The sequence below is a fragment of the Terrapene carolina genome, unplaced genomic scaffold (genome assembly GCF_002925995.2).
Source record: "Terrapene carolina triunguis isolate 2854851 unplaced genomic scaffold, T_m_triunguis-2.0 Scaffold837, whole genome shotgun sequence".
In the NCBI taxonomy this organism is placed as follows: Eukaryota; Metazoa; Chordata; order Testudines; family Emydidae; genus Terrapene; species Terrapene triunguis.
Window position 1 is genome coordinate 2,798,118 of NW_020665188.1, and position 21,136 is coordinate 2,819,253.

General features: G+C 44.2%; 1 protein-coding gene across 4 annotated transcripts in view; it reads right to left on the reverse strand.

Moving 5' to 3' along the window:
• Positions 1-21,136, reverse strand: part of EPHB1 (EPH receptor B1) — a 364,143-nt gene that overhangs the window by 45,329 nt on the left and 297,678 nt on the right. For all 4 annotated transcript variants that reach the window (XR_003370240.2, XR_003370241.2, XR_003370239.2 and 1 more), the window contains exons 9-11: positions 19,105-19,169; positions 3,145-3,267; positions 1,346-1,593 (exon numbers count right to left, since the gene is read on the reverse strand). Coding sequence is in view for 1 of the 4 variants with exons in the window: in XM_026660778.2 (XP_026516563.1) it covers positions 1,346-1,593; positions 3,145-3,267; positions 19,105-19,169 (436 nt within the window). In the remaining 3 variants the exon portion in view is untranslated. The remainder of the gene's footprint in view (positions 1-1,345; positions 1,594-3,144; positions 3,268-19,104; positions 19,170-21,136) is intronic.

The following is a 21,136-nucleotide window of genomic DNA, read 5'->3' on the forward strand; positions in this document are numbered from 1 at the left end:
GGTCAGTCTGACTCTAGGGCCCTCAAGTATTTCGCTACTTTGGGCTGGCCCCCATGGAGGGACACTGATGACCTACTTTGCTATCTTTCCAAGCAGCTGATGCACCAATTAGTGATGCTATTTTTACATCAAGACTGAAATTAGACATATAAATTACCTGCTTCTGAGCGTTGGAAAGAAGGTGGCATTAACAGGATTTGGATGCTCAGTTCCCATTAATCATTCCTCCAACTCCCTTTGAAAATCTCAGCCTAAGTGTTTACCCCTCCCTTCTCCTCTCCTTCCCTCTTCATCCATCTTTCTTTCCTGTCTCTCCCTCCCTGGCTTCTTTTCCCTCCCTCTCTCCTGCACCCTCCTTCCCCTACCTCCCAACCTCTTGAGAGGTGTGCACCAGAACTCTGGGTCAGATTGCCTTTGAGCTGCCTCCAGACCCCTAGGACACACCATCTAAGATGCCAGTACAAAGAACGACGGATGGTTTCCCTGCCGCGTGAGGATTAATACTGTTGCTGCAGCAGCTGCTTCCTCCAGATGATCTCAGATCCCGTAATGAGATGAACACTGTCCACGAAAGAGCAGTGTTTGGAGTCACACAGTGGACCTCTTGTCACTGATGCTCCATGATGCTACAAGCTGATGCTAAAAATACTCAAAGCTGGCTTCAAATATGAAGTGAGAAAATAAAAGGGCACTTCTTTAATTCTGGTCATGCCTCCCCCTCCCTTCCCTCCAGTTCTAGACCACTTCAAATAGCTGCCCATGCCTCAGTGATTCAGAAGTTCTCAGTTTTGATCTAGCATTCCCAGTCCTTGCAAGGCCTCTTCTGCTTCCTATACTTGCCTCCCTTCACCTCACCTAGCTAGCATGATGATCAGGTCCCCAGGCAGTAGCAAAGAACTTTTATTTGGGGTGGTTCCTGGTGGGAGTGGAATCCCCAGCCCTCAGAACGTGTTAATGCAGTTATGGTTTATCTTTTCACTCAAAAACTGGCCTTTCCCCTCATGGATTTCTTCATTTCCCCTTTTGTAGTAGTGGGCACAGCAACCCTTTCCTTTTACTGAGGTCTCTGGGGGAGATTTTCATCAGTGCCCAAGAGATTTAGGAGCACAAGCCTCACTGAAAGACAACAGGATTTGTGCTCTGAAATCCCTTTGGCTCGTTTGAGAATCTCGCCCTCTCTCAATATTGTTTCTTAGGTCAGTTATTAGGGTTCCATGAGCCCAGCTGCTAGAGGTTTGACCTCAACGGATCTTCTACAACACAGCATGACTCAATTCCAATGAACGTGACTCCATTCCAGTGCTATAATAGAAGAGCAGCCAATGAGGCCATCATGCTTCCTTACCCTCAGAAAGGAGTCCAGAGCTCCATTCTCCATAAACTCTGTGATGATCATGACTGGCCGGCTTTTGGTCACCACTCCTTCCAGCCGAATGATATTTGGGTGGTCAAACTGTCCCATGATGCTGGCCTCACTCAGGAAATCCCTACGCTGCTTCTCAGAGTAGCCAGCCTTTAATGTCTTAATGGCCACATAGATTTCCCTCTTGCTGGGCAGTTTCAGACGTCCTTTATACACTTCTCCAAACTCCCCTGCAATTGCAAGAATATCAGTTGCAACCACCTCCTCCTTTTCCTCCTTCTCCACCACAACAAACCATGGTAAAGAACAGCAGTATCACATAGCTGCCAAGGCTCCAATCTGATTGGCTGAAATATGTGCACATTTAAATAGTGTCCTCTTAATACTATTTGTCGTCCCCCTCTTAAAGGGGCAGTGTCAAAAGCATCCATTCCTCTGCTACTAAGAATATTCCTGAGCCTACAAACTGCTCTACTTGGATACAACCCTGCACCCCCATACAACTCTTCCAACGTTAATGGAGCTTTGTGCAGATGCCATGGATCAGAGCCTAAGATACCAGTAAAACAAAAGAATTTTCCTAAATCTAAAATGTTATAATTGACACTGTCCTTTTTGCATTTCACTCCTCTTGGAATGTGAAAGTAAGTGGGTCAGTTTCACTTTTGTTTAGAGTCAAGTTTAACTTCCTGTTTTACGTGGACATTAGTGGGACAATGCTGTTTTTCATAGGGGTCTCAGCTCTACAGGGGAAAGTTTGCATCCAAAATAACGGGGTTTATTTGAAATAGATCAATATCTATGTTATCATTAGGGTTGGTGGAAAAGTCTTCGTCAACATTATTTTTTTTCAGAAAATTGGATTTTCACATTTTTTGTTTCCTTGGAAAGTGTCTGCTGTCTTTGACAATTTCTGATTTTGCATCAGAAATAAAAAAAAAAAAACTTAAAACAGAAACTTTTCAGCTGTTGAAAACTGAAGCCTCTTCAGTTTGGGTTTCTTTGAATGACGAGCCAAAATTTTCCATGCAAAAATCTCCAGTTTACCAAACAGCTCAAGTTATGATGTTCTATAACCTCTTGACCCCGTCCTGCCTTTTCTTTTTAACAATATATAAATTTTAGGCCTCAAACTAATTGACAGTATCCCTTAAAGTTCTCCAATCCCCAGATGTAAAACTACCTAGCTTGAATTTATTATAGAGCAAATAATGGGCAGCCTAAATTATAGATCTCTTGTGCAGAAGCTAATGATACCTACAGATCACTAGAATGGTTCATGTTTAAGTCAGATTTGCAGCTGCTTTGCATTGACAGAGCAGCATAAAGCAGTGAGATTAATCTGACCCCAAATTTGAAACAATCAATTGGTTCTTTGAATCTTCCTCACAACTTCTCACTTTCTCTATTATTATTCTACTGACATAATACAGTAATTTAACAATAATACTACAAATGCTTCAGGTGATAGACAGAGAGAGAGAGATGTCCAACTTTCTCTTGTTATTTCCTGAAAGTTAAACTAAGAGGTCAAAGAAGCACCAAGATCAATGAATTAATAAGTTAACCAAACCCTCCCAAACCTCAGAAGAGTATTCAGAACTCAGACTGTAGGCAGAAGTGTGAATCTTTTTTTATTTTAGCTGAATGAGTTAGCTGGTCCGTTCTGAGTTATGAGTGGATATAAAATGAAAGGGAGGAAGAGAAAGGAAGATGCGGAAGTTGTGGAGAGGGTGGGAGGGCGGGTGGGGAAAGACACCCAATGGTGAAACGAGACACACCTGCTCCAATGACTTCTTCAATCTTCACGAAGGAGACGTCAATCTCCTTGGCAAACTCGCGGACAGCCTCGTTGGGGTCCTCATAAGTGAAGGGGTCAATGTAGATCTTCATCCCTGGAGAGCCTTATCATGAGAGAGAGGAGGGACAGCAACAGGGAGAAAAAAACAGTTGGTATTTAGGGAAAGGGCTTTGGGAGCATCTTGCGTCTCTCTGATACCTTCTCACTTCTCTGCAAGTCAATTACAATGCTATTTCTCTTAGCTCTTCTACTCCACTCTCTCTCTCGCTCATTCTCCGTCCTTCCAGCCCCAGTCCCACTCATCTGCTCTTATTGTTCTGTCCTCCACTTCTCCTCCATTATCTTCCCTCTTGCTCCTCTCCTGGTAGGTGGAACGTATTACTTATAAGTTGACAGATTGAGACCAGTCCACACAGAGCACACGGGAACCTGCAGCGTGGCCATTATTTATTTATTGAAGTCATATCAAATGCATTAGCAGCAGAGCCAATGTAGAATTGCAGGTTGAGATCAATATTTATCAGTCTGACACTTTTTGGAGGGGAAGCCGCCGCTGAGGTCATACCAGGCAGCTGTGACATAGCACACTGAGAGTGATGGAGGAAGAGATTAGAAAAAGGAGAAAAATAGCAAGGTGGGAAATGAAGGATTAAAGGAAGAAAGGTTAGAAAGGGAAAAAAACAAAATTTATTTTAAACTTTCAGAGGAAAAAATAAAAATACTAAAAAGAAAGAAAATTTACAAGGATAAAATCATAAAGAGAAATACATAAAGAAATATAAAATACAGTATGGACATATAAAGAGACAAACAGATATGCACAAGGAAAATATTACAGTGTTTTTCACTCTCGCTATGTGTGTTAGACCACTTTCCTTTACCCTGGGTCTGTCTGATCTATTTAGATTGTAAACTCTTCAGAGCAGAGAGAGTTTGCTGCTCTGTGTCTGTACAGACCCTAGCACAATAGGCCCCATTCTTGGCTGGTTCCTAGTGTGATAAGCATGATATTAATAATAATAGTATCATCCTAACAGGAAAAATACATTCCTATAGTGAAGGAGATAGACTAGGCCCTGATCTTCTAAGAAAGGAATACTCCTTTTGCCAACTCCAAGAGCTCAACAATCATGAGTCAGGCCTCAAAAAGTCATAAGATTGGCTTAAAAATCACAGGATTTTTAAAAAGTGGAGCTCTTGTTATTTGCATTTTAGTTTTTGAAGTGTTAGGTTGCACTTGGGTGACGGTTTCAAGTTTTTCTTCACAACTACAAAGGCTAGAAATTTCCTTTGTTTTTAAGGGAAGCGGAGATTCTCACCAAGTAGCACGACTTCAGGATCTGGGGGCTGTATGATGAACATCAAATACCGGGAGACTTGCGCTAAAATCAGGAGAGTTGGTAACACTGCCAGCACCGTGTTTTTCTGAATGCTGCAGCTATCATTCTAGGAGGTAAAGTCATGCCAAGAGGGTTTTCATTTGCTCCAGACAACCTAAAGCCACAGCTTCTTGAGTTAAACCCATAGCTATAAGTGTTTTTCCCCAAGTGCTCTCCTGCTTATATAGCACATTCAGCTCCCAGCAATGAAGTTACAAAACTACAATTAGCTGGTTTTATGGTAAGGAAAGTAGCAATTTTATGATGCTTCCTGCATAATTTGAGAAATATTTATTTACCCAAAAAGGTCTTTGAAAGTTTTGTTGCTGCTACTAAATTGACAGAGTGTAGCAATTATAATCAAAAACCCGAATGGCCTGATAAAAGATGAGTTACGAGCCTCCATAACCAATAGTCAGGCACTATTTTTGCCTACTAAAAAGCATTCCAAGGAGATGTTCCTCAAGTCAGGGCTGCCCAGGCTCAGCCAGACGACTGTGGAATTTCTGTGGCACTATAGACAGATGTGGAATCTGCCTTCGGGCGTCAAATCGGACTCAGATCTTGTTACTGTACTCGTTAAAAATAAAAAAAAATCGTCAAGCCCAGGGTTGCAAACGCCGTTAATGGTGGCTGCTCAAGTGGCATTTCCTCTCATCTGGTGCACATTAGGCAGTGGAAAAAATGAATCCAGCAAATGCTATTAAAATATCATAATAAAACGGTGCTTTTCAGAATTAAACCCTCCACAGCTGGATAAGGGAAGCAGGTAGCACCACCTGCAACATAGGTAATAGACATTATTTGCAGCTACTCTCCTCTAATTACACACACTCGTGTGGGGCATGTTATGGTTAAACCTACATGGTATGCCCCACACCAGTAACAACACCATTCTGGAATTCTTCTTGCCCCGAGCTCCTGGGGCAGGAGGGCACCAACTAGGGAAATACCATACAATTACAGAGAGATTCTGGCCCAGTGGACAGGACCTCAGGAGAGATGGGTTCTTTTCCTGGATCTGCCATTGACCTGCTTTGTGCCCTTCAGCAAGTCACTTCCCCAGTCTGTGGTTCTCTTCTCCCTCCCATCTTTGTCGGTTGTGTCTATTTAGAGTGTAAGCTCACTGGGGTAGAGACTGTCTCCTATGATGTGTCTGCACAGTGCCTAACGCAACTCAGCCTTGATTCCAGTTGAGGCCTCTATCTATGGAAATATCACTAGGAACATAGAGAGGTGAAAGTTCACTGACCTATACTCTGGTGGCATATTTTCTTGAGTTTTCTCTCCCTCATTCTTTTTCTCTCCTTCCACCTCCTTTAATTCACTCCATGCCCATCTTCTCCTTTCCATTCTCCTCTCTGTTCCATTTCCAGTCCATTCTGTTTTTTCTCTGCCTCTCATTCTTTGAAATTATCACACTTTTCTCCCCAGCTCTACAGTTTCTCTTCCCAGGCCCTGTTAGCAGCAGGAGTGGATGTCTTTAATTGGCAAAGAGCTTTGCGCATGCCGGAGTTGGTAATCCCGGCTAGCTAGCACTGGAATAACTGGATGCTTATAACTGTCTCCCAGGAATGACGACACATCCACTGGAAAAAACAATACTGTCCCCTTTCATTCCAACCAGCAGCAGCCAGGTCTCCTTTCATTTCCTTTCTTCTTTATTGTCACTCCCCAGCACTGTTCTCCTGCCGACCCCCTTCAATTTGTTATCTCTCAGCCTGCTTTCCTTCCACCTCCTCCCTCTCCTACTTTTCATTTGTTCTTCCCACTAAGTCTCTTCCCAGTTTGCTTCCTCACATCCCTCCTTTGAGCGTATCTTTTGCCTTTCATCCAGACTCCTGACTTGTGCTACCAAAGAGGTCACTGATTTTGGCCGCCCATCGATTTGGCACCTAACTCCCTTTGGCTCCTTTCAAAATCCCAGCCTCAGAACACTAGTGGCCAACAATCACTTCTTCTACCTCGGTCTCCCCAGTCATAAGCATGCCTTGCTAGGGGCCTGCCCCCAAACATCTGGCCAGCAGGGAGAGAGGGGAGCTTTGCCCAACCCGTTCTGCAAGGCTCCTAGTCCCGGGCCCTTAAAGGAACAATGGTCTAGGATGGCCCTATATCTTCCCTTTCTCCCGACACCATGTTCCTCTCTCCCATGGACTTCTTCAATTGCTTTCCTGGACACATGGAATGGGGTAATCATCTCATCCGGCCTTAGCCCTCGATCATCACCCTACTGTGCACAGTGTCAGCTCAAGAATTTTGGGGAGAAACAGTACTGTGATTCTTGAGCCACACCACACCTTGAGTGAATCCTTACACAGGGTGTCTGTATCAGGGCTGCAGGTCACCCTGTGCCCCCCACTGTGGAAGAGAAGCCTCACTACCGCTCCTGTTGCCCTGAGCCATTCGCTCGCACCGCTCTGCCTTTCCAAGACTCTCTTCTCAAAGAAAAGCGTAACACACTCATGGGGTTTTTGCTTAATGAAATCTGAGATTCTCCTCTACAGGGATAAGTCCCTTGAGTCGCCTCCTGCTCCACAGTGGGATGGGGGAGGGAAGGAGTAGCTGCCCCGATCCCCATGCTGCCCTGCGCTCAGGGGAATCAGGACTGACCCAGCCAAGTTGGAAACATTGCTAAGCTAGTCACTGCTGGGGGCTGGTATAAGGAGAGGTGGTTTGGTTTTCCAGTCTGGGCACAGACTTTGCCAACGAGAGAGTCCTGGTGATTCCAATTGTCCCTTTGGACCTTACAATCTATCAAGTGAGCAGAGAACCCATGTCAGTGAGGATTTCCAGATGATCATGTCTGGGGTGAGCAGAGAGGGAAAAGTCTCTCCGCCCCACTCCATTGGTCTGACCTGTTTTCCTTCGAAGGTTTACACTACAGGTCAAACCACTATTTTGATATTTATTTTAATTGCTTAGTTAATTGTTCCCATTATTATTAGTTATTATTATTATTATTATTATTTGTATCTTTAGGAGCCCCACTCAAGGATCAGGGTCCCATGGAAGCTTTTCTAAAGCTGACATCTGAACAATTCGCCTGTTGTCATGTTCTTGTCATGTGACAGACTGTACATTGGGAATCTGAATGAGCCCATTGCGTCTTTACGATGCCAGTGAGCCATTCTGAATTAGCAGTGAAATCCAACTATCTCAGCGAAAGAGTTTATCAGATGTTGCCTGTTAATTATGGAGTGATTGTGAAAAAACAGTTGATGGAAGAATGAGCTCATGATTCTGGTGTCTGAGATTCAAAAAGGATGTCAGATGAGCTCCTTGCTCCTAGCAGGGCCAGTTTGGGCAGACGCGCCACATTCCCAAGGCTGATGATGAAAACTGCAATGAAGCCATCTGTACATCTCCCACTTCATAAATCCCTTTACGGCTCAGTCTCATACACTTTAATGGCCCCATAAATTTTTTTACAAGAGCAGCTGATGCTCCTGCCAGGATTACAAAGGGATTTACAGGATCATAACCAAGACTGAGTAGTGATCAAAAAATCTTGTCTCCCTTGCTCTTTCACCCCAGAGGGGTTGCGGGGCCTCAGTGCAGATTGGGAGAAGGAGCAGCAGCCTGTGGATCCAATGCCACCAGGTTGTTTGCCAGGATGGGAGGGGCACCGAGGAGGGCAAGGCTGCTGGAGGCCTAACTCTGTGTGGAGCAGCACAGCCTGCTCCAGTATCAAAGGCTTCTCTGAAGCTGAATATCAGGGATACCTATCACAACATGCCCATGTGCCCCTCTGCCACAACCCCACCTCTCAGGAAACCCTCACTTATTCCTTGGCCTCTTCTCACTTGGACTATTGCAACCCCCTCTTCAGCCACCCTCTCACCCAAGCAAAGAACTGAGACCACACCCCCTCCACGCTGTATTCCCATTTATTACAGGGTCCACTTCATAACAGCCACATGGCCTTTAAACCATCACTTGCCCCAGCCTAGCAAATGCACCTTTTCTCTGTCGATTCCTCTCCCCAATCCCCCCACTCTGTAGGCACTAGGGCCCAGTTCCACAAAGGCATGTAGGCTCCTCACTTCCATTGCTCTCAATGGACCTTTGTGGCTCTGTGCTGAACTTCCCCTCTCCCCTTTCACAAAGTCTTGCTGCTGGTGGTGGTGGTGTGCCAGCCTTCTCCTCTGCAGCGTCTGACGTGTGCAATAACTATCCTCCAGCGCATTCACTCTTCCTCTGTATTTATTATTACCAATGAGACAGACACTATTCTGATGTATATAGCGCTATAGCTGTGCATGGAGGTAACAGGACAAGACCACAGTTTCAAGGTCTGATCCTGCTTTGAAATAAATGAATCCCCCCATTGACATTAATGGGAGCAGGACTGGCCCTACATTAGACAACAAATGCTGACAAGGGACCAGGACAGGCTGTGGTAGGGAAGGCTGGTGGAGAAACATCACCTCTCACAATCAGGGGGAAGTGCTGTTCCTTGGGAAGCTTGGTAGGAGGCTGGCGGGAAACAAGAATTCCATTCTCTGAAAAATGTTGAGGTTTTGAAATTTGTTTTAGGTCTCACACAAAGTGAAAACCAAAACGCTTTGGAATTTTTCAAAAAAAAAAAAAAAAAAAAAGAGACAATATGCGCCAGTTTCCTGATCCGGAGCAGGGACTGGAACCTGGTTTACCCAAATCCCAGGTGAGTGCTCAAACCACTGAGCTCTTGGCTATTCTGGGGTGAGTCATGCTCTCTAATTTTGACTGGAAATTCCACCCTGGATCTAAGAAACCTTCCTGACAAAAGTTTCATTGAAACTGATACGTTTCTGCCAAAAGCTGCAGTTCGGGTGAAAAAAGGTTTTGTTGAATAATTCCCGTCCAGCTCTATTCAGTAGCCTTTCTTGCAGAGAGTGAATGATTTAAGTTTACTAGCTTTGTATGCCTCTTTCTGGTTAATTGCAGTAAGGGATTATTAGAGAATATTTACATTTGTTCAGTTTTATGCAAATTATCCCTGACAGATTTGAGGGAAGACGTGTGCTTTAAAGAGGGATGTGGAGATGGTGGATGATTGGCACACAAGAGTGCATATGGTATATCCAAGCATAAGGGAGAGCACGAAAGAAAGCGTGAAGATCAGAGTATTCATTTCTCTCTCCATCTGCTCACGTTTAGCTCTGTTGCTGTATTATTCAGCTGTGGAAAGGATCCTGAGAGATAGTGAGTATGAAAGATGCCACACAAATACCATTGCAATATATTGTAGTTCCTTAAGATGTCAGTAGGTTTTTAAATTACAGAGCAGCCAAATTACAGAGCATGACAGATAGCATAAGGTAGGTGGGGCAAGGCTGGCCAATTTACACTGAAAGGTATGGAGGAAATTTATCCCACCACTGCACCCACCGCTGGTTTTAAAGAAGACAATTTCCACTATATGGGTAAAAATCTCTCTGCATTACCTCGCTCTGGGGAGGAACACAGAGCGGGTGCGCTCTGGAATATAGCTGATAGGGTGAACAAACACAGGATGGGACAGAAGGGGAGTAAGGAGGCCAGGAGATTCATGGACAATGAAAGATAAGCATCTTTTTTTAGTGAATATACTGTGTCCCAGCAGACCTGGGAGTAGAGATTTCCAAAGCCACCTAAGGAATCTGAATGCCCACATTAATGGAATGAGGGCATCCAAATCTTCTGGGGGTGGGGGGGTTGATCATCTCAGTCTGCAGGACCTTAGCCAGCCATAACTATGAGGAATAAGACTGGGAGTTTCAAAAGGGCTGTGTGCTGGGAGTTTAATCACTGGCGTGAATGAGAGCAGAGGTAGGCCAACACAGAGGTCTGTTGACGATCCCACTGTAAATACTTCCCTTTCCTTCTTGCTATTGCCCTGATACTTGTCTCAGTTGTATCCGGTTATTAACGACCTTATTAGACCACAGCAAATGAGTTAGTATTTTGATAGCAAAGCCAAACGCTCATTTCTGTAACCATTAGTAGTTTCATGTTCTACCTGCATGTGAATTCCTTCCTGTGTGTAACCTAGACATCCATGGGATTGCAAGGGGGCATACCTTGGAGCAGACTTCGACTGATTGAATTGCTACAGTTCTAACCTATATAGCACTGTTCATACTCAGGTCATCTCCAAGTGCTTTGCAGAGCAGGGACATAGACCAAGCATGGGAAATTACAGCCCAAAAGGTGATTTTTTCAGAAAATGTTGATCATGTCCAAATCAAAGCTTATTAATTAAACTGTTTTACAACTTTATGCATCATCCACTACTAATGGAACTCTATTACTGATTGGGTGTGTGATGACAGATATAAAATCCATTTCACCGATACTTATAACATCAATTTATGGAAATACCTCTCTGATTACACAGACATTCATGCCTACATACAGCAGAGAAACATATGGTCCATATACTATTTACAGGAACACGTATTCACCAATTCTACAACAGTAATGAGCCAACAGAACAACTGCCAGGAATCTGTATCTGTGAATGAAGATACAATAGAGAATCTGGCCCTGCTTGAGAAATCTGCCCCAGTACAGGGTTGTACAGAAAAAATAGCTACTTTGTTCTGCCTGCCATTACCTCTCCCTGACCAAGATGGGCAGGACATAGGAAGCTGCCAATCCCCCACCTCTGCCTGATTAACGGGAGATGAAAGAAAACCACAAACCCTTCCGCTCTCACTGCACTTCTTGGGGGAACACGGAGGGAGAAGGAGCTACATAGAGCCCCTCCCAGGAGTCAAGAGGAGTGCTGGCAAGATCAAGAAGCAAAAGAGATGGATTGAGCCCACTATTATTTCCTAGGAGACTCATAGACTTTAAGGTCAGAAGGGACCATCATGATAATGTAGTCAGACTACCTGGACATCTCAGGCCACAGAACCTCGCCCACCCACTCCTGCAATAGACCCCTAACCTCTGGCTGAGTTACTGAAGTCCTCACATCATGGTTTAAAGACTTTAAATTACAGAGAATTCACCATTTAATCTATTTAAACCTGCAAATGACCCATGCCCCATGCTGCAGAGGAAGGTGAACCCTCCCCCCCCCACCCCCCGCCCAGGGTCTCTGCTAATCTGACCTGGAGGAAAATTCCTTCCTGATGCCAAATATGGTGATCAGTGAGACCCTGAGCATGTGGGCGAGACCCACCAGCCAGACACCGGGGAAAGAATCTCTGTAGTAACTCAGAGCCCTCCCCATCTAGTGTCCATCACTGGCCATTGGGGATTTTTGCTACTGGCAGTCGCCAATGGGCCACATGCCACTATGGGCAGTCTCATCATACCATCCTCTTCATAAATTTATCAAACTCAGTCTCAGAATTCCCCATAATCTCTCAGAATGAATGAGAAACTAGTTTTTCCTCCTACTTCTTCCATGAAGGACGGGCTTGTGATTAAGGTACTGGGCTGGGACTGAGGAGATCTGGGTTGCATTCCCAGCTCTGTCACAAACTCCCTGTGTGACCCTGGGTATTTAAATCACATGCTCATTCTGAGCTTCACTTCCCCATCTGTGAAATGGGGACAACACCACTTCCTGCCCTCCTGGGTGTATTTGGGGCACATACTCACTAATCTTTCTGAGATGCTCAGTTATTATGATGATGGTGAATACATGATATACCACCTCCCCAAATCCATACTCCCCCTGATTTCTGGGTGCTACACCAGATTGCTGCAGCAAAAAGAAAACTGCAAGCTACATCATTTTCAGCATGGACTATTCAGTGCTGGTGTGGAAGAGAAACCAGGTGCCCTTGCTTTGGATAGGAGGCCCATGTCTCTTTGATAACCAGAACCAGGGATTCCCACACATATGCATGTAACTACATATACAAATTATACAAATTCTGCCTGTTGCAATGATGCCAGCATGCATGTACACAAACATGCAAAGGACAAATCTCCCTTTTGGAGTAATCCACAAAGGCCTGTTGTGCACAGAAGATGTTTCACCACATCTATCAGGCGTAGAGCTGAGCAAAATTTTTTGGATGAAACATTTTTTCACCCCAAAATTCAGGTTTGGTTTGGCTGAAACTTTTTGCAAATTCATCAAATAGTTTTGATTGAACACCTCCCCTCACAAAAAAAAATAATCAGAAAAGCTCAAAAAGTTTAGTTTGCCATTTTTTAACTAATACATTTCAATTTTTTTTAATCAAAATCACTTTTCAGTTCAAACTGTACTTCAGTTTTAAAATGGTAAAAAAACTCAGGCATGAAATGAAGCATTTCATTCACCCGGAAACTAAATATTTTCGACTTTTTTGGTTCACTGAAACATTACAACATTTTTCATTGTGGATCGATCTGAAATGAAGTTTCTAAAAATTATTTTTCCGTTTGGCCACTGAAAATCAGATGATGGCACAGCTCTAGTCAAGTATCCCTTTCCCCAGGATCCCACATCAGACCCTGCCCTTCTACTCCCCACCCACCCCCCACCCAAAGTGGCTCTAACATGAACAGCTGGGCCGGGTGAGGGGAGACTCTAATTGCTGTTCAGTTAAATGAGTGCATTATTTGTTCCAGTTGATGCACTTGTTACTGCATTAGCTGCTCTCCACAAATTTCCCACCTGTTTTCCTTTAGTGTATGCAATAATAGCATTAGCATTAGTCATCTCTCTAACCTTGGCAGTCTCCCTGGCAATCCAAGAGCCTGTTTTCCACTCTTCACAGCAGAGCTTTCAGGTGCAGAACTCACAACACATGGGTTTTATTTGTAATCATTCTGGTGCATCAAGAATTACCTCCTTCAAGGAGGTTGGCAATATTTGCAAACATGTAGGAAAAACTCCAATTGTCAATGTGACCCCAAGATCACAAATTGCAGGTGGAGCTGCAGAAAGGTTCCTGCAACAAAACCTTTTCTATCTTTCCTAAGGACTGGTTCAAGAGGGTGGATGCTTGTCACCTGGATCACCTGGATCGATCGGTCTTCAGCTGTCGTTAAGATTGCGCCGATCACAACACATCCGCCATTCTTCTCGCATCCTTGCCTTTCTTCTCCATGTTCGTCCGAAACGTTTAACAATGTCATCTTCCCATCTTCTTGGAGGCCGCCAGGTGGTCTTTTCCGTTCTCGCGGGTACCACTCAGTAATGATTGCAGTCCACCTATTGTCCGTGAACAGTGCTATGTGGCCCGCCCATCGTATCTTACTATATCTGCTTTCCATGACAATATCTTTCACACCGCTGCATTCTCTAATCATTTCATTTGGAATAAGATCCAGAAGGGAAATTCCCAACATAGCTTGTTCCATTGCCCTTTCAGCTACCGACAGCTGCTGTTCTTTTCTGAGTGACGAGAGGTATGCTAGTATCCTTTTGAAATCCTAGTTTGGGCAGGGCTGTCCTACCTCTTCCAAAGACATCTGTTCTCTTACTGCAGTGTTTTTGCCTCACTTCATGTGAGCTGTTTCCAGCGATGGAGACAAGTGCTCAGCACTGGGAACAAGTCAGAGTACTGGCTGCAAAGAACACTAGCGACTTGGTGGACAAGGCATTAGCTGGTAGACTTTCAACAAACCCTTTCTTCCAAGTAGAGATATGCAGCAGAAGAGACTAAAATGGGGACAAGGAAGCAACAGAGGGAAGAGAGAACCCTTGTATTTTATTGGAGTCCAGTGATATTTAGAGAACTGTACAAAACATTTGCTTAAAGATTTGCTGGTCCCAAAGATTACAAGATCATCAAGATTGCAAGGATTTTCAGTGGGGAGCTAAGAAGATCAAAATCCATCTAAAATATTTTTTAGTTTTAACTGGACTTTCTCTGCCCTGACTGACTGGCTCTTTGCTCCAACCCTCCCGCTTCCTCCTCACAGTCTCTCACTCAATTTAGTGTCACTACACACCTACCTGCTCATAGCCTCCTTCGGCCCCTCTTCTCACCTGCTCCACATCCTCAATCCCTTCGTCTCACCTATCTTTCCATCAGCTAAGCTCCATCCTCCGAAAAAAATCATGGAACTAACTAGAACTCTCTAGTATCAGAGGGGTAGCCGTGTTAGTCTGGATCTGTAAAAAGCGACAAAGCGTCCTGTGGCACCTTATAGACTAACAGACGTATTGGAGCATAAGCTTTCGTGGGTGAATACCCACTTCGTCAGACACATGTGGTGGAAAATTCCAGAGGCAGGTATAAATATGCAGGCAAGAATCAGTCTAGAGATAACGAGGTTAGTTCAATCAGGGAGGATGAGGCCCTCTTCTAGCAGTTGTGTTTGTACAGCGCCTAGAACAATGGACCCCGGATCTTAGTCAGCTCTCAGGCACCACCATAATAACCGTGATTAACAATAAAAGCCATGACATTGTAACCTAACTTCCTAAACAGGGATACAGTTTAACTCAACTTTAGGGATCTGTACGCTTGGACTCCAAACTAGCAGCAAAAGAATTCCTCAGTCAAAATACATAGAAACTTTTTCAAGAGAATTACACAAATATCAGGCAAATTCTTACTCGTAGGAGCAGCCACTGGCTCAGTAGGTTTAGCCACATGAATAAGGACTGTATGCATAACAAGCCCAGGTAAAACCATCCTCTAGCTTCCCTGATTCCACAGTATTCCACCACCTCCTCTCCCAGGCATCTCTGTTTTGGCTCTGGGTGTTGCTCTGGTATATTATGTAGGCATATGATACATGACAACATTTAGCCATGCAATGTTGTTGTAGCCAGGTTGTTCCCACAATATTAGAGAGACAATGTGGGTGAGGGAATATCTTTTATTGCATCAACTTCTGTCCAATAAAAGACATTCCCTCACCCATCTCGTCTCCCTAACATTTAAACATGGCAAGGACAGGGAGTTTTGGTTGAGGTAGGAAAAACAGAAGCAAGGGTCAGCAGCTCCTTCCTCTGTAGATATCAGTTGCAGTCACCTGCATTTGAGATGACAGAATCAGAAGGGCAGCATTCACACTCATTTTGCAGGGGGCTGCATGATTACACAGTGCAAGGTGACAGAGAAACAGGTCCTATCATTTTGAAAACTATTGGTCCAATATTCCAAAGCTTGGCTTGATGTTTAGGCCTCAGCGTGATCAAGAATCCCTGACAGGTTTGGGGTTTACAGCTTCAGCAGTTTTTGGAATCCGTGGCAGTCGACTATTTGGGTGGCACCTTCCCAAACCAGAGCAAGCAAATTGGACACGCTGTTTAGCATGACTCATCAGCCCTCAGTAGTACTCTGGTTGGAGCTAAGTCTGCAAACAAGGTGTGAGTTCACTACCTAGTAATTCAGAGGCATAACAATATACCTATACATTTCTAGATTGTAGCTCTTATTTTCTGGTTTTGCATGCTTTTCTTTAATCTCTTTCTGTTGGTATCTCTGGTTTTTGTATTCACTCTGTTTTCTTCATTAAAAAAAAAAACTCTAGGAAATTCCATACAAAAATGACTAAAAGAACTTTAGGGTTACAAAGTGAATTACTCAGAGTCACGAAATGCAACATGCAACCTTAACTCTGCCCCTGTGCATCTGCATTCCTGTAGTCCAATTACATGCCTCATGCTATTTCTCAAATAACATAATCTATTCATTACAATTATAATTAATCCCATTTGTTCTACACCTTGGGTCCTTTTTAAAGAAAATGAATGCATCTGGGAGGTTTCTGTGGTAGACTGTAATTTGGATTTCAGCTAGTCCCAATTTTGTATCTCATTTCCTACTCCACTGCTTTCCTGCTATGCCCTGCTTTACGTGGGTGCTGAGGCTGTCTGTAATCTTCAAAGCCCTAAAAGAAATGTGTGTTTGTGTAAGAGACATTCCTTGAAGCACTTGGGAATTGCAGAATTCAACTCTTTGCAGCTGGTTCCACGTGTGGCTAGAGCATGTGAAGTCTGTGGAAATGTGGATGGGAGTTACTGGCTGGGGCTGTTGCTTTACTCATTTATTATCTTTTCCAATGCAGGTCATAAAGACCCATTTGCTGTTTTACCAAGAGCAGAGCTCATGCACTGGAAGAGTATCTGAGTATGAGCTATACTTTCTGCACACAACCAATGCTTCGATTTTATTCAGACTTGTGGATCTACAGACCTCCAAGGGAGGTTTAAAACAGCTAACCCCCTCTGGAAAAATAGAACTTCCTCTTGACTTTCAGGTTCTTGTATTTGTTTACCAACCAGATCAGGAGCATCGAGTCAAGAAGCCTTTCCAGTTATTTGCAACATAGCCTCCTGTTGCCCAGTGCGAGATAGAAGCACTGGCCTCTTATTGAGCATAAGAGTGGTGAAGCCGACAGAAGAGCTGCCACCCCATGGTCTGCATGAAAGATGCTAAAAGGTTTTTTTAGATTCCAGCAAATATTTTCTGTTCAGGCCCTAAGTTAACTCCAGCAAACTTTTTAAATATCCATGTAAGGAGGAAACCAGGAGGAGCCCCAGTTATATGAGGCTGTTGATTTCCTCTAATGCTTCTGCAACTTGGGTTTTCTTCCTAGCTCCTCTATCCTGGCTGCTCCATCCACTCTACTGACCATCTCTGGAGAAAGTCCCCCCCCCATACATAGACTCGCTCAGATTTGTACTGTCCTGCCTCTGTTCTGCTTCAGCTCCCTGTCTGCTTCCCCTGCTGTCAACCCACAGCAGCTCTCAATTCCTCTGCTCCACTCCTTAAACCTCCTTCTCCTTCCCTGCCCTTGCGCTCTGCCTCTGCTGCTCAAGGTCTCCTGGGTTTCTTCTAAGACAACACAGACAATCTGCAGCAGCAGGTCTCCTCTGCCACCTGCTCTCTCCCTCCCTGAATCCTCACCGCCTGTCCCTGGCTTTCTGAGATCTCCCACTGTCTTGCCCAGGCCCCCACCCCCTCTCCCCAGAGTCCTTTTTCTCTGATTTGAGTACGAGGCTGACTCCCCTGCCCTGATTTCAGCTACTTCCCTCCCTTCAGACTGCTCTCATCACACCCAGTCACATAGCCGAGCCTTAGAGCCTTCTCCCTTTGTTCGTGACCCCAGCATCCTCTGCCTGGTTCATGGGCCCTCCCTCCCCAGGGCTTTCTGAGCTCTCCATGCTCTTGGTTTTCAGTGTTGCTCGAGGAGGCACCTGCTCTGTCACTGCCCCCCCCACCCCATGCCTGTCTTATTCTTGCCCTAGATGCTCTCCTTTGAGCCCATGGGTTAAGCCATCCATCTGCTCTCTTGACTTTGACATTCATTTCCTGACCAGCCTTGCACCTTTGCTGTGTCTCTGGTACCGCCTTATGGATGCCTGACAGACTGCTCCAGCTCAATGTGTCTAAACTTCTGGTTATTGGATCACTCAGCCCCCCAACGCACCCCCTCTTATCTATCCATGTGAAACTCCACTGTCCTCTATAGCACCCTGACTCAAAACACAAAGGCCGGTTTCTGTATTCCAAATCTGTTCCAAAACCATGAGTCAGGGCCCCCCCCAAAATCCAAAGTTTGTCTTAAAATCATAAGACTAAAACAATGATAAAGGTTGGGTTCTTTTTATTGGTCTCCCGGTCTCTGAGCCTCTAAGATGCACTCATCACATTTTCAAGATTTTCTTGCAGAAATGAGGGATAGAAACTTAATTTTTTTTAAAGGAAAGCTGAGAATCTCACGTAATCACCTGTCTCCAGCATCTGGAGATTTAAAAGAACCCAAATATTGGGAGAGACATGATAAAAATTGCAAGAGTCAGCCACACTGCATATTTTGCTCTCCTCCTCTGATCACTATACCATCTCTAAGATCTGCCCTTTCCCCTCAAGCCCTGCTACAATAAATCCTGATCCATGTCTTACTCATTTTGTGTCTTGTCAGTTTGTGCCTTGCAACCTCCTGCACTTTGGATTGTCTGTAATTAGCTCCAATCTAGCAAAAACTAGATAGGGTGATACTTTTTTTTTTTTTTTTTGGTGAATAATTTATTTGCTGAAAAATGCAGGTTTGAGCTGACCCCAAACAAAATTTTGGGGGTTTTCTGTTTTAGTGAGAAAAACTGAAAAATTGTTGTTTCAGGTAGACCTGAAATGAAATTTCTTTTCAGACTTTTCAGTTCAGCCACCAAACCATAAAGCCAATTATTTGTCCAGCACTAGCTCTTCTGCTAAGATCGGCATCCTTTCCCAGTGCGCTGATCACATCTGCTCTCCTTAGATCCCTTCACTAGCTTCCTCTCTCCCTCAACTTCCAACTCCTTTTCCTCACCTTCAGAGGCATGCAATGCTTCTACCCCACTCATTCCACCCTATAGTCGCGGTCTTCTTCTCTCCTTCTTTAGTACTGCAGCTTACTGCACAATAGCCTCCCCCCTCTCTCCACCAAACCGCCTCGCTCTCCTTTTTCAAGCCCATGAATGTGTGCTGAGCTGCACTGATCTTATAATTATAAATTCTTTGCTATTGTCCTGTGTATCATCTTCATCTGAGTTAGGCTGCGCCGAGAAGTTTATCTTTTGATGTGATTTCTAAAGCCACACAGACACTTGCAACTCTCTATAAAAATTATTACTGTATAGGAAACACACACGTTACAACTTTCTTTCTCCAACACAAACCTGCTGTACCATTTTTCTCTCCACTCACCTCGGCCAGTGCTGTAGTGCTGTAATTTATCACTGTACACGGCCTCTTTGCTGTAAGCCCGCTTCCTAGAGAAAGGGGAGACAAATTGTTCAGGTAATGTATAAGTGGCTCACTCTTACCCAGACCCGCTCAGAGCATCTCTGAAAAAGAGTGTGACAATGAATTTACCTGCACTGGCATGGGAAAATGATGCCTATTACACACACACTAACACATATTTACATCGAGGTGATATAGCTGTGCACATTCACATGCAGAAATAGCGATAGAGACACACCCACACGTGCAGCTGTCTACCCATATCGGTCTGTATGTCAGAGATTTGAAACAGTGAGTGTCCACAGGAGAAGGAAGAGACAGTGACCCAGCATAAACTGTAGCTCTGGAATCCGCATGCCCATTTTTTGTGCTCCCTGCTTTCTACAGTTTCAGTGAACAGAGCAGAAAGGGGTAGGAGACAATAAAACTGGGTCCGTGTTTGCAAAAATATTGTTGAAGTAAATTCTCTGATTAAACTCCTTTAAATATGTTGCTGTCTCCATGGCTCATGTTCACTTGAATGAAAAACGCTTACTCTCTTGTTTCACGTCTAACTTCTCATTGTGTTCGCAAAAAAACCCACTGAAAAATTTATAACCCACTGGGAACTGTCTGGTGTTATATTTGCCTGTGGCAGCGCTGCCTTGGAAATCTCTAGTACTATACTAGAATCATGGTCATTTGTAAACTGCCTTGTGCTAGGTGTCCCGAGCTCATTCAGCTGCCTTCTCCTGGCAAGCTTTAATGGGAGCTGGAAGACTCACATCTCGTGCCCTTTAATACTGCAAGGATACTTCATCCTTCCCCACCTCACATGCTTTCCTTGCACATGCTATTTACTTCGTACTTTCCACCACCTCCAAATCTCAGTGCAGTTCCTGTTACACCTATATGGCACGGCACATCCAACCAAAGGGAATGGTGAAGAGTTCCCTTCTGCTGCAGTCTGGCCGCTGCTTTGCTCCAGGCTGGCCAGCAGAAGGCACTGCAGCCAATGGCCCTGTGACGTTATTGACATGAACTGTGAACGTATAGATCATTGTTGCAACCAGGGTCCTATGGTTGCACCAGGACTTGTACAGAGGAGGTCAAGTGGGGTGTCCGTGGAAAGGTTGTAGTTTGCCGGTTATGATTATGCTGTCTCTGTGTGTGTGTATCATTTTTGTATTTGAAGTTATGAATATTGGCTATGTACTTGTATCTCAATGTGTTTGATTCTAAGTAGCCTCAGCGAAGCATTTGGTCAGCTTCTTGAGAAAGGACTATTCTCAGTAAGTGCCCAATCAAGAAACACTTAACTGACAATGGACTTTGAGAGATGCCAATCCACATCTGAGCTTTCCTGGGAACATTCAAACTAACATGTAAACAATGGCGTCGGCCTGCAACAAGCTGAATCATTCATAGACGTGTGACTTGCCTAGGTGGCTACAAACTCTATTTTGTTGCTGTGACTTTGCACAGAAGAACAAAGGTGTTTCCACCCACAAGAGAGAAAATATAAAAGGCCCTGGAAACCTCTCCATTTTGTCTTCAGCTGGCTTAAGAGATGGCCTCTCTACCCCAAAGAGATACCTGAAAGAAACTGGAACAAAGGATAGTAACTATGGGGGTGTGAGTGATTGCTGGACCCAAACTAAGAAGGAGTCCAGTCTGTGAAAGAAGCTTATTGGAACATCTCTGGGGGTGAGATTTCATCTGTAATCAGTTTCTTAATGTATTAGGCTTAGACTTGCGAGTTTTGTTTTATTTTGCTTGGTAACTTACTTTGTTCTGTCTGTTATTACTTGGAACCACTTAAATCCTACTTTTCATATTTAATAAAATCACTTTTGCTTATTATTGAACCCAGAGTTAGTGAGTAATACCTGGGGGAGCAAACAGCTGTGCAGATCTCTCTATTAAGTGTTATAGAGGGTCGACAATTTATGAGTTTACCCTGTGTAAGCTTTATACAGAGTAAAACGGATTTATCTGGGGTTTGGACCCCATT